Raw genomic sequence first — 18085 nt, forward strand, 5'->3', positions numbered from 1 at the left:
ATTATAAAACGCAATATCTTTAAACAAGGTTCGCACAGTGGTACGCAGTATTTCATTTGGGATTCATTCTAAAAGTGTAGAGGATTGCTTTCAGCCTGGTTTGGTGAACTCTGCTTATTCTATGCCCAACTTGTTGCTTAACTGCGCTGGAAGTAGAGAGGTTCTTTGAATTCCGACAGAATTTCCTGCGGCGCCCTGCCGAGAGCTAAGGATACCGAACATTGTTTTCCCATAGTGAGAGCTCGAAAGCTCAATTCATTTGAAAAGTGCTGCACGATAGAAGCCAGAGAAAAGAACTTTAGTTTCGTTCAGATAAAAATATATCTCGTCCTCGTTCTTTTGCTGCCATTTTCATCGGCACGTGAATTGCGTGCTCGTCTTATAAAAATATCTGTGCGCACGCAATCCCGCGTTCTTGAGCAAATGAAAATTGATACATGGCTTGTTTTGTAAAGGCTCTTAACGCTCCTTGTTGCCGGAGGGCGAACACGAAAGGGAAATTTAAAAACGAAGAAAACAGACATTATTATGTTTAGGCTCTTGTAACGCTATCTTCTGTTTCTCGTTACTTCACAATGAGAACGCGATCCAGGCGCAGAAGGAACAAGGGATGATTAGAAATACAATGAAATAAACGGAATGAGAATCGGTGGCTGAAAGGCAGAACCTCTTCGAGCGAATAGAGAGGGCGCGTGGCTACTAGGGCAGCTCCATCGCAGCAAGAAATCGAAGGGGCTGAGAAAGAAATCATGGCTGCGGGACCGATACACGGGGAGAAGAGAGTGCTGTACGCGCGAACACGGCGGGGTCTCTGTCGCCGCTGGGGTAATTAGCGTGGTCGGCCTCCAGTCTCCGTGTCGAACAGCGTGGGCACGGAAAGGGTTACCTGCTACGAACCGATTAGAGGTGACCCCCCCTGTAGATTGGGTGCTTAAAGTAGATTTCGAATGGGGTATCTTTCCCCCTGTCTTTACTGAAGGAGAGCACTCGGAAGTCACATCTTCAGTGCTTCAGCCAAGACACTCGAGTGTTTGAAATTGCTTTTTCGGAATTGTCATTTCCTTTAATTCGCCGTATTTTAAAGTATTAAAGTGAGCGACAGTCACTGACCAGATGGCAGACCGACTGCCTGGGTCCGTACGTATGATTGAGTAAAAGTGAGTTAGTACCGACCGACCGACTGACTGACTGACATAGAGGTTGAAAGTTGTTAAAGTCAGTGACTTACTGACGGCATACAGAGCTACTTCTTGAGTACTTCACTCGCACAGGTTGCAGAGTGTTAAACTATATCAGTAGTGGGCCACGCAAGAACGACCACGCCGGGCCTTTCGTGTTTTTTTACTGCCACAGCACTTAAAAGTTTGTCGTGTGCGTACGTCCGTTCCATTACGCTGCTGCGCACGCTGACGTCGTGTCCCTTCCCCATCCCCAGCATTCACTGCTGATTATCAGCCGCGCTCTCACAGTACGGCGAATGCAAACAAAACGTCTCCCTCAGTCCCCAGCGGCGACCGCACTAATGCTGCTGCTGCAATGCACAGTTAAAAGCTGGCCGGACTTGTTAACCACTCAGCTATATCGTGCAGCCTGCACGTATTGCGGTTTCTGCGTGTGCCCATTCATCGTTTATTCTAGCGCAATATACGGAAACACGGGCACAAAGAACTATGGACGAACGGTGCGCAAATTCGTTTGCGCACCTTTCATTCGTCCGCGCTTTCCTGTCTCAGTGTTGTCGTACATACCGCAAGCAGAAAATGCTAACAGACACCAAGTATAGCTCCTTTCATCGCCCTGTTAAACTTCACTTGAGTAACGTGCGCGCCGCAGGCTCGGATAGTAGCGGCGTCTGTCCATGTGTTTCGGATTCAACAGCACGCAATATGTTTGCTCAGCATTGCCGATGCGCGGCGCAGCAGTCGTTCTAAGTGCTATTCTCGCAGATACAGCTGTACAATGTTTCAGATGTATTGATTTGTAGTGACGTCATGCTGGCCGTTGTCGTCGTCGGTGTCATCATCGTCCTACCGCTGCCGTCATTGTTGTCGTTTGCATACAGTTGTGAGTGTTTGCACAAGACAGCAGGAGTCTTGCACAATATGCATGTGCTGTCCAGATCGCACTCCCGTCCACAGCTCCTCCAGAATAACAGAATCTGATCTCAGAGGCCATGCATTTGTGTACCGCTAGCGCCGAAAGCAATCTGCGGAAGTTGGAAACACATCCTGATCGTCATATTTTAAGTATAAGTTAAATTGAGGGCATTAATGGAGGGATTGGGCATGTAAGCCCCGAGACGGACGAATTGCAGAAGTCTGCTGATTTTCTTTTGTTGTCCTTGCCGGCGCACCTGCGACGGTGGCTCGTTCTATAAAACAATCTACCAGTGGTTGTTTTCATTTTTTCGGGAAGAAGGGCGGCTACAAATAAACACGCAGAATGCAAACGCAGGGGAGGACCAACTTGCACCACCATGGTTTCTGAAGTTAATAATAATAATAATAATAATAATAATAATAATAATAATAATAATAATAATAATAATAATAATAATAATAATAATAATAATAATAACATAACAAGTGCAGTGTTTGGTGCAGAGATAAGATCGAAAATCGTAATGTTGCCTACAGTTTCATTTATTCCCGTTCGCGCTTTCAGGGTGTCTTTTACCAACCTTTGTTCTAATGCATTAAATAGTGCTGCAATTACAACTTCCCGCAGAGATATTTAAGAGAAAACAGCGGGGAAATAAACGTCTAATAATCCCAGTATTGTCTTCATCAATAACTAAAAGACAAAAAAAAACAAAAAACACGCAATATGTTAAAGCGATTTTCGCTGAAGCTTCATAAGCTCATAAATTTTTATTACAACTCACTGAGGCCTAAAGGAGAGGCGAACAAACATGAAAGAGAAGCGCCATTTGCGTTGGTGGCTTTCTAAATTGAACCAATTCCTATAATACCAAGCTGACTATACTCCAGCAAACAAAAAAAAAAAAGAGCAGCGACAAATAAACTGCCGCTCGTTACTTCAAGAGTGCGAAAAAAATAACGGAAACAGGGAAATGTGCCCGAAATAAACGAGCAGCGGCCGTCTTCTGCAAGCGCAAGGCGACCGGCAGCGAACCACGAAACTGAAAAGAAAGCTCGACACCACGCGGTACAAGAACAGAAAGGGGAAGAAACGGGAGAACAACCGAACTGCAAGGGAGGGAAAAGACGAGCACCAGTTTTGATCCCGATAAGCCTCGATTCGAGCTAGCCAATTACCCTTAAAGCGATTAGGAACGAGAGAAAAATTGCGACGACTAGCTTCTTTATTGTATCAATCTATTAGGCGCCGCCGCGAGGACCCGGCCGCACGAGCTGGTATGGCGGAGGCTGAGGCGCCGTCGATTCTCCTCCCCTCTCTCTCTCCGTCGGCCAAATTTGGCGTGCTGCTTCTTGAAGCCCACCATCGGTCGCATTGTCGAACTTTAAACCATCGCTGTCGTTGGTCGCGGCTCGACACTGTACCGGGCTAGTGGGGAAAGAGACCAAGGGGAGCGCCAGCTGAAACTATGAATATCAAAGTAAAACAAAGCTTAGCTCGACGAAACCGCACGACTAAGTGTACCGCTGAACGTCACGGTTTCGCGGCTGCTATAGACTATTTCTCACTCAGTTTTCTTTTTCTAATTCATTTTATTAAGGACAAAAATTGCTGAAAGCAGAAGTGCGTGTCGTTTAGTCGTCATCCTTTTTGTTTCTCAAGACGAGCCAGCTTTGGTGTTCTTGGCCTCCTCCCGTCTTCTTTCTTTTTGTCAGCACGGAAACTGCCTAAGTAACGGCCTGTAGAAAAAAATGGCTTTCAACTCTACACACTTATTGGCTGAACATCTTAAGCCGGCTTTTTTTTTTTTTTTTGTTCCTGTTTATAAAGTCAAGCGAGTAAAGAAAGAAATTTTCGCTCGCGTTTGTAAATTTTTTTATCACCCCCCTCCCCCTCCCCTTTTTTTTATTGCCAACAGTCGCTTATAAGCTCGCTCCTGAATTTATCGAATTAAAGCAGCTGGTCCCTGGCAACATTCAGCACAGCAAAGTAATGTGTGCCACCATTGCCAATGGGCTGCACTATCTAAACGGTTTTTCTTCGTTGTTGTTTCTTACGCAGGAAAGACATCAAATAAAGCGAACAGATAACATGGGGTGGGTTAAGGAGTCCTACCGCGATTGTTCTTTAGTCAAACCTGTGATGCGGCACAAATGTTTAAACTGTCTCCACCCGGTGTGATGTGTCCCAGTATCAAAAAAACGCGCTAAAGCCGTTGTGTCTCGCTTAGAATGTCGAAGAAAAGGGAGCATCTGAAGAAGAAACGTAATTTCAACCAAACTGTCTGCCTCGGTTTTATGGACAAATATGCCTGTTTTCATTAACTGTTGCTAGTTCAGCAAATCGTGCTTTTCGGGTTCTCATAAAGCCACTGAAGTGTGATGTGCTGCCGTATGCTTGCGCAATGCTCGCATACGATGTTACACCAGCTGCAAAGAAAAGGGAGTAAGTTGGTAGGGCAAGAGGTGGTGACGTAAACGTCGAAAGTTTTGCTGTCAAACATGGCGCAATTTAAAGATTCAAAACGCCACTGCTGTATAGCGGAAAACCTGAAGGTCCACATGTTTCGGTCCTATAGAGCTCGAATTTCTAAGATTTCAAGCGACCTAAGTTAGTTTTCTTTTCTCATAAAAGCTGTTGTGTGTGTGTGTGTGTGTGTGTGTGTGTGTGTGTGCGCGCGCGCGCATGTGTGTGCGTGTTCTTCCTCCTTTATTTTAACACGAAAGTGTTTTATGCCGGGGTCCACCAAGACTTCACTGACGTATTTCCGTCACGGAAATACGTCATAGAACATAATACAAAGAAAGAAACCAGAAGAAAAAGTTCCACAAACATGCAAAATTTGGAAATCGAACCCACGACCTCTCGGTCCGCGACGATAGATCGCCGAGCGTTTAACCCATTGCGCCACAAACGCATTTGCAGAGAGCTACACAGACGCGCCTTATATATCTAACACTCCTCCGTGTACCCGCGCTCTTGCTCGGGGCGGTGCCGCCGCCTACGAGCAGAGAAGAGAAGTACTGCATTATGACACTAACGCGCACCGACAGTGAACGCTTCGGTGGTCTCAGCACTACGACGCCTCGATGCCAGCATTCGAAGGGACGCTGGCATCAAGAAGCACTACCAACGCCACCTAGGTGGCGTTCACCGTACTCAGCACAGCGGAGCGTGGCCTCCGCAATTAGCTCTGAAAATGTTTCTGAAGTTGATCGCGGAGGCTGCATTACGACGCGCTGTACGCGCTGATTTGACTCGGTGACGATTCAGTTACGTGCTTTGTCTTGCGCGTTGTATTAGTGTGTCAGTTACGTGCTTCGTCTTTCGCGTTGTGCTAGCGTGTGCAGCGTAGTGCAGCTTCCATATGCACGACGGTTGCTCATGGTCATCGACGTTGGTAGTCGTGATGGAGGAGACGTGCCACCAGGCGTCAGCGTGGGTGCATCAACGCCTAAGGGCGCTTTAGCCACAAAACACCAATAGACATTATATATCAATGTGCAATAAACATTACACTACTTCTGTGAAGACACGTTTCACTTTCGTGTTCTATACCGATTCCTATATAAGAGGGATCAACCACATTTTTATTTTATTTTTTATTTTATTTTTTATTTTATTTTATTTCGTTTCTAGGAAGGATGTGTTTTTTAACGTCGTGGCTTCTGAAGTTTTCTGCCGATGAACATTCTATACACAATGGAATGCATACCTACGAAACACCAGCTTGATTCTATCCTTATATTTAGTCCCTGCGAAATTCGTGCTCACTATGCTTAACAGGTTGTAGATTTGGATGACTTGGTAATTCATACTAAAATTTGCAGACTAGTTTGCAGAGGGGATGATGTTAGCGTGCCATTGCATCTGCAGAGGATGCGAGGGCCTGCCGTTCCTTGATAATTACAACGTTACAATCCGCTACAAGGACGCGAGAAGTTATCGAAGTGGTATGGATTAATTCTGAGAACGGCGATTGTGTCAGCTTTCCGTCCGCGTCTTTATGTCACAAAAAATGTTGTACCTTCACAGACGTGCCTTGATCACCAGCAAACAGAGTCATCTCGTTTTGCTTCGCGTTTTGTCTCGTTGTTTTCTTCTGCCAACCTTTAATTTAAACTACGGTTGGAAGACAGCGCCTTGTTTGTTATGCGTGTTCTTTCTCTTCTGGGGCGTCCTCAGAGCACTATCGCAAGTATAATTAACTACGCTGTCGTTACGTTTATTTTTTCTTTTATTTTATATTTCTGGCAGAAATTCGCCATGCCTCAAGTGATGCCCGTAAGTAATACCGTAACCATGCTTTGTTCGAAAGTCATGTGCCGGTTTGCTGTGCAGTTATGCTGGTCGAAGATCCGATGTCACTTCCATTCAAAATTCTGTTCTCGGAAGTCAGGACATACTTTTGCCGCTATATCTGCAAGTAAGAAAGTATTCGTTCGAGTCCCAAAGAACGATAGAAGATGTCCAACCCATTTTTAAAAGTCCCTGCTTTGAAACTCAGGCTGCCCTCTTCACGTACATTACAAATACACTACTGCCTTCTAGAATTAAAGGGAAGGCATCCAACCTCCGGAACAATATGAAACAATCATCACAAAAAGTCAACACTCCAGGCTGTTGCTTCTTTCAGCGAAAGTCAGGTTATTTTTTATGTCCTGTTCGCATTCGTATTCGGTGGGTCCGGTCATGATGGCGCGCTCACCGTGATGTTGCCTCCTTACCCGGCTCTCTGTTGTCACATCAGGCATGGCTTTCTAGCCTAACCACTACGCAGCCGAATTTTATTGCAACTCTTCCAACCAATGTTAAAGAGCTACAATAATTGACGCCTGATTACGAACGTATCTTTTTATTCGAGACACCTTGAACTCTTCTTATATCGTTCGGTATGACTCTCAGACAAGCTTCAATTCTATTATAACCTGCGCGACGTCTTTGGTACATCTCGGGTAGTTCTATTTGTATGAGCATCGCCGCTGTGCTTCTCTGGCATTCCTAGGGTATAAAGTTGTGCATGCTTTTCTTACGAATGCAGGTGGTCTGTGCCTGCGCCTGGTGGATCTTCACGTGCCGGGCGCGGTGCGCAGTGGCGAGCCTGTGCAACTGCGCTGTGAGTACGACCTGGAGAACGCCGAGCTCTACTCGGTGAAGTGGTACAAGAACAACGTCGAGTTCTACCGCTACTTGCCCAGCGACGTGCCACCGGGGCAATCCTACGAGCTGCTGGGCACCTTCGTCGACGTGAGTTGTGCTGGGCACCCTACGCGGCCACCCTATACCATAGTGGTCGTCCTCCGTAATAAAGAAGAGTATTATTTGCTGGTGCCAGTAAGAAGGATTATCTTTCGGGCTTATATAGAGATAATAGAGCGATAGTGGGAAAGTAGGACGGTTAACCAGGACTCAGCTCGGTTCCCTACCTTACTCTTGGATAGAGGAGAAGGAAGGTAATAATCGGCAAGGTGGAGACGAAAACGAACTGTAATATTCATCGCTGTTTCACAGACGATCGCTTAGTCCGGTTGACTTCTTAAACCGCGTGAGTACTCTTCCGGTTTTCTCCATGATGCTGTGATGCGCGAGGGCATAGCCCCAATATCTTGCTGTCTATAAAAAGTGTTCCATCTAGCTGGCTAAACGTATTGTGGACGGCAAGTCTCCGATTTTCAAGGGAAGGACACTCGCATAGTTATTGTTTTTTTTTCGGAAACACTGCTGTTGCGATAAGCGCTGTCAATCATTCCAACCAAGGATGAGTAGGCGTTCATGAATGTGACGCCTAGGTGCAAAGTACCAAATAAGATAACATCATATCGCGGACAAGGAAACAGATGGATTGGCACCAAACAGTGCGATCACAGTGTAAGGTATATTAGTGATGACCACAGGTCTCTCCTCAACACCCCACACGAATTCACCTAAGAATCAACATTCAAGTTGATGACTTAAGTGATTCGTTTACGGGGCTAGACGTGTGTTCCCTCACTGCTGTGTTTTTGTTTGGTTGCTCTAATTCGATTTTGCTTGCCTTTGTTTTCTTACTTGGTTCTTGCTCGTTCTTAAAATTAAATTGTGGGGTTTTACTTGCCAGAGCTACGATCTGATTATGAGGCAAGCCGTAATGGGGGACTCCGGAATAATTTGTACCACCTGCAGTTCTTTAACGTGCACCTAAATCTAAGTGCACGGGTGTTTTCGTATTTCGTCCCCATCTAAATGTGGCCTCCGTGACCGATATTTGATACCGCGACCTCATGCTTAGCAGCCCAACGCCATAGATACTAAGCAACCATGGCGGGTGTTGCTCGTTCTTACGTCCTTTCATTGTTTCTGTCATTTTTATGTCTTAGCAGCGTTTCTTTCTCTTACTTTTCTTTTTTTTTCTTCCCAGCTTGTTTGACAGGGCTTCTGAACGTGCGTACAGCCCTCTGTACAGGTCTGCATAGTTCTCGAGTGACCACGATCCGAATAAGAAGTTCAGCCTCAAGAAGTTTCGGAGGGGCATACATTCTTTATTCTCATATGCCCCGATACTCCCAAGAGCCTGTCAAGCTTCGCGAATTTGGCGCCGCGTACCGAAATCGCAAAACTTCGCTATTGTGAGAATCGTCTCTCAGTGGCCGGATGCCATTCGCCAATGTTGCGTTGTCCCTCACATCTGGCTGGCAGTTCTTCGTAAAAACCGTCTCATTATAAAAAAATATTGGAAATTGAATGGCCAATCACTTGCAACAACCGTTTGTTGTCGGCAGGCCTATTTCGCTAAATGTTCGCCGTCACGATGGGCCGAAGCCCCACGAATCGGTCTAGAGTGCAAACTGCTTTGTGAATTTGTGAATAAAAGCCACAGTTCTACGGCTACTTGAACAGCGAGATGGCTTTCTATCAAATTTAATAGGCCATTTGAAGTTTGGATGCGCTGAATGGCTCCGTTAAAAAAATTAGGGGCAGCTTCACACTAGTGGTGCGAAGACTGGGCAAACAACGAAGCTGGTGACCCCACCATCCTTTATCTTGGTTCGGCGAAGTTTTTCCGAGGTTATGCTTTGAGACTCGGCCACGTTTTGCGCAAGATCGCCCTGGAATCATCGACAGCTGAGGGAGCAACGAACACTCGGTCATTAAAGTACCTGGACGCTTCTGAACGCTCAAACTCTTTTACTCGGTTTCGCGGGCTTGTAACTCCGGATCTGCTGCGAATCGCCGACGTTTCACGCCACTTCGGCGGCGCGATAGTCGGGATCGGACCGAAGTCGTCTCAATCGCTCTCTAGTAGCAGCGCGGCGGCTTTTGCGCCGCACTTCCTCTTCTTTGGGAGTGACGCTCTTCAGCCGCCCCATCTTTGCGGCGATGTGCTCGGCGCGGAGGTGGCGGGGATTTTGTGTCGCCGCGGCGGCGACGCAGAGCTGTATATCCCGTGGATCGGCGCAGTGACGTCACGGCTTAGCCTCCGCCTCTGCACAGCCGCGGCAATGACTCAGCACGGCGCGGTGACGTCATGGCTCGGCAAAGCTAAGGCGAAGCGATGCGGTGAACGCGATGACGTCACAGCTCATGCAGTTGTTGCGAGGTTCGGAGCGGTTGGCGCAGCTGGGGCGAAGCGTTGCTAGGCAACGCATGGTGACGTAATCGCCAGGCGGAGGTTTTGTGGCGTACACTCGACGGACCATCCTCTAGCCTAAACAGTTTCGCTAGTTTACAGGGGTATGTGCCATTTAGCTTGGACCCTTTCTGCACTACCACCAGGTTCGGGCCACATTTCGGCGTTACACTTGACGGCAAACGCCCAGGTTAAACACCTTCGCTGTTAATAACACCAGGACATCAACACTATGCATGTATTCTTCAATGTACGTCTAAGCGAACGGTGTTGGGTAGCTTATATACGACTGTGCTATAGTGTTAGCAGATCGACCGTAAAATGATCTGTAAATGGGGGCTGAAATTCGTCAATGTTATGTAACGATTCCTCTCGCTCGTTTCTGCATTTTTTTTTTATCCCGCCGCTCACGACCAGTTTATCCTGGCGTCCAAGAAGGAGGAGCGTTGCTCAGACCACTGAAAAAAAATGTCGCAGTTTCACCCGAAAAGTGAATCATCAATTGCGATAGCAAATTAGTAGAGAGCTATACGGAGTAAGGATAGTAGTTTTATCAGCTGTATCAGCTTGGACATGTAGCAGCACCAGCGACGCGCAGAAATGTTGTCGACGCCGCCGGCGTTTTGCCCGCATTCGCACCGAACGCGCACGGCGTTGGTGACTGTTGCCGGTGTCTCTGGTGGCGGCTCGGAGGTTTTCGACGAGATCACAACGGGACACTCGTCGAGCAGCGTCGGAAGTCTTTACCACCTTCTCGCCTCGCAACGTTTTAGGGGCGAAGCTCCTTAGGGTGTGGGTCTGTCCCTCCTCTGTAGTATGTAGTAGTAGTAGTCGTCGTCGTCGTAGTAGGTAGCCACGTCTACTTTTATGAAAAAAAAATTCCGAAAGTTGTGTCCGTAGCGCGGAATCGAACCAGGGACCCCTCGCTTCCGAACGCGCGGCGCTAACCACTACGCAACGAAGCGCACATGGACACACGCACCACGATGACAATAAATACCCAACATTAACGAAAGGCTGCGCGTCTCTAACGCGTTTGTGCTAGCGCGTTACGGCCCGTGTAAGAAGCTGGTGTAAGACGCTGTGGCCTCTCCGCCTTACCCCCGTATTCATAAACGCTCCTCGACTTGAACTTGACTTGCCACCGCCTTCAACGCGTTTCGAACGCGCTGCCCAAGGCGGTGGCAAGTCAAGTTCAAGTCGAGGAGCGTTTATGAATACGGGGGTTATACTCTCTCAGCAGTCATGTGATGGCGTCGGCAAACGCGGTGCACGTTCCGGCATTTGTAAACGGCTGCGTAAGACGCTGTGGCCTCTCCCCCTTACTAGAGAGTACTGCACGTTTCTAACGCGTTTGTGCTAGCGTCCCCTTAAGCGGGAGATGGTGCAATTATAATGAAGGGCGCTGTTATAAAATAGGAATGACGTCACATATGGCGCGTGTCATTGGTGGAAGTCAATCGTTCGATTTAGTGTGGCGAGACGGGGCGAATTACACGGAAGATTCACGGTTTACCGATGATTCCCTCCGGAGCTTCGCCCACTCATCATCATTCACCCCGTGGATATGCGGTGTTTTTTATATAATTACGCATTTGGTGCCGCAGCTAAACGTCGCTTCCTCTCCCTCCATCCCGTCCCTCCACGGCCTTTCGCGCGACGGAAGAAGTCGCCTTTGCTCTCCGCCGTGCGCTCGCTCCCCGTGAAAGCGCGCGTCCCTCGCGCGCTTTCACTCGCACATATAGCATACGGTGCGCGGCGACAATTTCATCGCCGCTGGACTTCATACGGAACCTCACGGCAACGGCGGCGACGAAGCCGGCGGCAGAAATTCGCTTGGAGTGTCCATATAATTGCTATCGCAATAAAAGCCTGAAAAGTAAGTTGATTAGTATAGATCCGTTGCATTATCGCGGCCTTTCTTCCGAATTGAATGATTTCGACAATATTGTTACGTTGTCGTGACGGTGAAGAATTTACCATGCAACAACAGCGAGTCGAAAAAATATCTCTTTATTGAGCGAACCTGTGCCCACAAAAACAAGTTGCACTCGGGCTCAACGATAGTGACGAGCACATGCGTCTATTATCGAAAATTTGATCTGGCGATCAGACACGTCGGCTATTTATGCATGGCTCAATGAACCTTCCAGCATAGTCGCTGGTGCTTGCATAAGTTCTAAAATCCATGCCATAATTCGATTCGCGCATGCAACCTGATTACACAAAGCTCGGCGACAACATAGGCAACAGATAGAATCGGCTACAACAAGTGAATCTGTTCTAATGGCATGTAAGCGTGTCTTGCAATAACTTTTAACATTTCTTGGCCGGGGAAACGCGGTCACCGAAAAAGATAGAGTACGTGTGTCAATTATCTTTGCTCAATAAAATCGTCTATGTATAATGAATGCGGTAGCAAACTCCTATAAGCGTAGTATAAATATAAACCACATAAACTAAAGAACAGCGGGACGCAACCTATATCAACCCCTTGTGCCGTCTATCAAGGACACGAGGTTTGCAATCTTAGATGTGGGGTGGGCAATGAAGGCAGTTGTTCACATTACGCATGTTAAGTAATGAATCTCTATGACTGTTTTAAGCCGGGTGCAATTTGTTAACATGGCGCTGTGGGCGGGAAGGTCGTTCCAGTCTTGTGTCGTATGATAGGAAACAATTCACCGACAATTACGATACTCCCCAATGCGAATTTTGAGCGCAGCTGTATACGTATTTTCATTTCGCGATATATTGGCTGGCACGGACAATCTGTCTCGTGCGACGCGTTGCAAAACGAGCGAAGTGTGGCTCGACTGCCTCGCTAATCGGGAGATCGCGAGAGTCAGCGCGTGGGTGACGCGTGGCCGCGATACACAGCAGCCGCCGCGGACAGATATCCGCTCATGCAGCGCTTTGGTGAAGAGACGACGCGCGCTACTCTGGCGCCATCTTGTAGCCATCGTCGCCACCCGTCTTGCGCAGCACTACGCTCTTCTTCTCACGCTTTCGCCATACCCTCCTCCTCCGCTTTGCTCCTCGAACTCTCTTCGCTATCACCGTCTTTCATCCGCGCTCCGCGTTCGCTTTCATCCTTCGATATGTTCGTTTGCTCGGTTACGAGGGACGCCGAGGGACGGCGCCGACGCTCGCTGCAGGAACGGATGCCGAAGAGCTGCGCTCTAAAAATACTTCTGAAAAGTCTTCGTACGGGCACACTAGGGATATACGGCGTTTGGGTGGATTGATCTGATAAAAGCATTGCCTGGTAGCGAGGAATGGAAAAAGTTAAGACACAGACACAAACGCGACATTTTACGACGAGAGGAAAGATGAGGAAGGTCAAGCAGGGATTTTAGAGCTGATATATTGACGTTGTTAGAGTAATTAGAGATAATGAATCTGGAGGCATGGTTCAGGATGGATTCAAGCATATTTGTAAGGTTAGCTTGATGAGGTCCAAACGGCATTAACGTACTCGACCTTAGGTCTTACGACTTTTTTTATACGGTATTAGTTTTGTGGTGGCGGATGCCAAGGCTAAGTAGCGACGAAGTTAACTTAGGACTCGATTGGCAAAATCAGTAGTGTTTATGTGACCATATCAGATCATAGAAAATTTGAGTACCTATAGGTACAGATTGGTGTAAGTAGCAGCTATAATACAAATATATAAGATGCGTAAATGGAGGCTATGTAATCATAACGTCGGTGAAAAGACATTACAAAGGGCTTGTTAATATTGACGGACATTAGCCAGTTTCCTCGCCAATCCTGTACATTTAATAAGATAATTTTGCAAAACGTAAGACTGTGACGGGTTGGCTACGGCGCGGTATGGAACACAGTCGTCAACAAAAAGTCTGATGTTAGAATCAATGTTGAGTAGCAGGTTGTATGTATAAATTGAAAGGAGGAAGAGGTCTAGTGCAGTATACATTGGGGAACACCAGAGTGTACCCGAGAGAGGGGAGGCCTGCAAGAGTTAGCAACAACAAACTGCCGACCATCAGTTAGAAACTCACGAATCCGGTTGAACACAGACGGGTCCAAGTTTAGGCATGATAGCTTGAGCAATAAGTGAAGATGAGCAACATTATCAAATGCCTTTTCGAAATCAAGAAACAGCGCATCAATGCACACATTATGATCAAGTAGCGAGTGAATTTCATGAAGGAAAAGAGCAAGTTGGATTTCACAAGAGTGGCCGGGACGAAAACCATGCTGATTGGGGTGAAAAAAAGTGTTAGGAGACAGGAAACATGCTACTTCAGAATACAGAATATGCTCCATTATTTTGCAGCGTATGTTGTTGATGGATATGGGACGATAATCGTTTGACGATGAACGATGACCGATCTTGTATTCGACCTTCCCATCCCACCAGTCTGCTGGAACTGAACCTGTATTGAGTGATTGCTGACATATGAGCGATAAAACAAAACTAGTTACTTGTTGGTGTGCTTAACTACATTAGCGCTTATGCCGTCAGTTTCAGCTGATGATGATTTTTTTAGTTTAAGGTCAGTCACGCTAGCAGTACCAATCAGAAGAGAAAAGGTGAAACGGCTCATCAGGGAATGCGCTGAGGGCGGGAATAAACTTAAGTTCTGATTCAATTGGCAGGTGAAGACAAAGCAAAACGCACTATTTAGTACATTGGCGACTTCGTCTTTAGGTATGAGTCAGCAATTAGTATTACATAATAAAATGTCGTTTGATTCATCATGTTTAATAGCTTTGCAAGATCGTTTCGGATTGTTTCGTAGCATAGATGGGAGATTGTTACCGTAAAAGTTATTTTTGGTTTGTGTAATTGATGCAATGCATTCTTTCACAGCAGCGTAGTACTTCGTGCATGCAAAGTCAAAATTAGAATTCTTCGCGGATCTAAGTAGTTCATGGGGAGTGTGCTTGCTCGTTAACAGTAAGTATCGGAACATATATTACTGTGAGTCGTAACATTTCATTTTTAAACAGCGTCCAAATTGTTTCAATGGAGCGTGAGTAATGATAAACAGCGAAATCTTCGCAAGAAAAAACGGCTACTTCTTGCGATCAATCCCTTCTGGTGAATCCTGCTTTAGCGGTTCGTCTTGTTAATAGTGAGGTGTGGCACAAATCCCATAACGGCGTAATTACACAAGAAAAGAATGCGTAACTGAGTGAGTCGGTCCCAAATTCGCGAGGTACAACCTTCTATCTCTCTGTGTGCATGTGTGCTTATGCATGTGCATTTGCGTGCACGTGTGTGTGTGTGTGTGTGTGTGTGTGTGTGTGTGTGTGTGTGTGTGTGTGTGTGTGTGTGTGTGTGTGTGTGTGTGTGTGTGTGTGTGTGTGTGTGTGTGCGTGCGTGCGTGCGTGCGTGCGTGCGTGCGTGCGTGCGTGCGTGCGTGCGTGCGTGCGTGCGTACTTGCGTGCGTGTACGTGCGTGTGTGTACGTGCGTGTGTGCATATGTATGTGCATGTATGTGTGAATGCGTGTGTGCGTTCGTGAATGTGTGTTTGTGTGCGTGCGTGCGTGTGTGTGTGTGTGTGTGTGCGTGTGCGTGTGCGTGTGTGTGTGTGTGTGTGTGTGTGTGTGTGTGTGTGTGTGTGTGTGTGTGTGTGTGTGTGTGTGTGTGTGTGTGTGTGTGTGTGTGTGTGTGTGTGTGTGTTGTGTGTGTGTGTGTGTGCGCGACCTTTGTATTTTTTCGCATTCTTCAACCACCCCCATCCCTCTTCGCGCCCCGTTATTCCTCCATCTGCTCGCCGCCGTGAGGCCCGCCGCAATTAGTAGGAATAAATGCCCCCGGGGCGAGCGCGACGCCAGGGCGTGGCGCCAAACCCCCGTTGCCCCCACTAATTAATGACGCGCCCGCTCTCAGACCTCAGCCTGCCTGCCGGACTCCCCCCGCTACCCTAGCCTTCTCGTCGTGTGCTGCACACCTGCAGCCTTCCCTCCGCCCACAACGCATATCGTCGCTTCGCACGCGGCGGCGAGAGCAACTTGGACGACCCGCACAAGCCGTGTCCTCTGCTGGCTGCAGTGGCGACGTCATAGCTCGCTGCACCGCTGGCGGCATCGTCGTAAGCTGCCTGCTTGCTCCTCGATATTGCTTTCCCCCTCATGCTTGGCGTGAACGACAATTCAGATGGTTGTCACCGTTACGGATTGGTGACGCCACGCTGTTCAGCGCCGCGCAAATGATTTAAGGTTGACGTGAAATTGGTGCCCTCAGTTTGGTTGCGCGCTCAGCAGCCATGAAAGCATTGCATCTTGTTTATATATCGCATTTTCTCATTACTGTGACTCTCTTTGGTTCATTAAATCGCGATAGGGTTTGTGGCGCCAACAGTTTGGCCCATCACGTTAACTCTACAAGCGTTACATCGTTAACAAGCAGTCATTTAAGCCAGTTTCTGTGCGCACAAACAATATTTATGCATTATACCTGCTGTCGCAATGCATTTTAAGCGAAGCTTTATTGGCTCACTTGTGTCGGGGTCGGTGTACGCGGAAAACTATCATCATCAGCATTGGCTCAAGCGCCGTCGTCTTCTTCCGCAGCTGGCTCCGTTGGCGCCCCTCGGGCTGCGCTCGTGCGCGTGCTCGGCACGATCTCGTGCCACTGCTCCCGCGTTCGTCGTCGTCGTCGTCTTCCTCAGCTGGTTCCGTTGACGCTCATCATTCCAGCGTAGAATTTCACTTCTCTTCTGTCGTCGTAATGGGGAGGCCGCGTTTGGGGGTACGAGCCATTCACTGTCTTACGTGACGGATAGATATAATTTTGAAGCAATTTAATTTCGAAGAACCGCAAGCGGCAATGGCGGGCGAATGCTGCTAACCACACCGCCGAGCTAACTCGAGACATGGAACGCAAGCCACAACAGCGACGAGCAAGGAATCGTACAACGCAATGGAAGGAAAAGTTGCACTAAAGGGAAGGAACAGCAGAAGGAAAGGGAAGGAAAAGTAATAGGAAAGGGAAGGAAAAGTAGTAGGTCAGGTACACACATAAGCTTTGCTTACCCCTATTTTCTCAACAGGGGAAGGGCTGGTGATTTCTTTTTCTCATATATTTGCAATACTCGCTGGTTAACAGTTCTATCTGCTCCGCAGCTCGGTCAATGCCAAGTAAAGGCCCACGGTGGTCAATGGGTGGCCTATGGCTTGCGTTAAATTCGAGCGAAATCGCTCAACTGGGCCAAGTTCTAATGTATAATAATTGGCCAGTATGATGCAGCGATTCTTTTCACCACCATATAGTATGCCACTCTCACATCGTCCAATAACAAAACTGCAACACTACCATCCACCTCTTTGGACCAGCCGACACTGCGATGACGCACGTGCAGCATCTCTCCGGCCACGCATGAAGTGCGAAAAATAAATGAGGTCGGAGCAGAACCGTTGCTCTCTAAATGCATCGTGAAGGGAAATCAAGCTTTAAGAATTTCTCATCTGCATAATTTGTAAAGAAGGAACACCGGAGGTCGGCTTCTCACTTTACTTCGCGGAATATAGGCACTTCATGCGCGGAAATATGTAGCAACTACGTCATGAACATTTCCTGGTGGCACAATGGTTATGAAGTTATGCTGCTGAGCACGAGGTGCTCAGCAACAAAGCAAAAAGAACATAATTGGAATAGAATATTTATTTTGTACACGGGTTTATATGCTAGGGTCACGTTATGAATATCAGTATAACCCTAATTATCATATATACTCCAAGCCACAGCATTACAGACTGCAAGGACGATGCCGCGCTGGCGTCGTATACATTGTCTGGAAATCAGTCGGGTATACTTTCTCTGCTCTCGTCGGCGCCGCTTACCTCGTACTAAAGCATTGTCGTTGATAAGCCGACTACGTGCGTACACCATCGTTGACACGGCTCAACTACTTGACATCCAGCGTCGCGAATCGCGATGTGGTATACAGATAAGGCGGCGAAAACGAAAAGGAAAGAAACGCGCTGGCGGTGAAAGCGGGATGCGCGGCGCACACTCGCTTTTGGACTCGTGGGGAATGCGGGCGTCGGGAACAAAGGGGGGGGCGCCCTCCGCTTACGCCTCATGCATAATATGCAGAGCGCCCTTTCGTTTACGACCAGCCGCACGCTCTGCGCGTTTCTCATTGCCCCCCTACTACGAGCCCCGCTATTGGCTGGCAGTAAATATAGCCAGCTGTCTCGATCAGACACCACTTTCGTATAGCATCTGTTCTCTCTCGCCGCCACGGCAGAGCCGGAAATCTGCATGCTTGGCGTTTTGCTTTCGAAGCCTTCTTTCCTTCCCCTTTCGTTGTTGTTCCGAGCGCCGCTAAGAGTGAACGCACATTTGACCCTTTAATATTACACGGAGTCGGGTTATGTTGTTTATTTTTATTTCTTTT

The 18085-nt window shown here is 47.7% G+C and overlaps 1 protein-coding gene across 1 annotated transcript in view; it reads left to right on the top strand.

Moving 5' to 3' along the window:
• The window catches only part of LOC119442802 (uncharacterized), a 294064-nt gene that overhangs the window by 226675 nt on the left and 49304 nt on the right, over positions 1–18085 (top strand). Inside the window, exon 2 of the mRNA XM_037707828.2 lies at positions 7142–7347. Within this exon, the coding sequence (XP_037563756.2) occupies positions 7142–7347 (206 nt within the window). The remainder of the gene's footprint in view (positions 1–7141; positions 7348–18085) is intronic.

This window comes from Dermacentor silvarum, chromosome 2 (assembly GCF_013339745.2).
Source record: "Dermacentor silvarum isolate Dsil-2018 chromosome 2, BIME_Dsil_1.4, whole genome shotgun sequence".
In the NCBI taxonomy this organism is placed as follows: Eukaryota; Metazoa; Arthropoda; class Arachnida; order Ixodida; family Ixodidae; genus Dermacentor; species Dermacentor silvarum.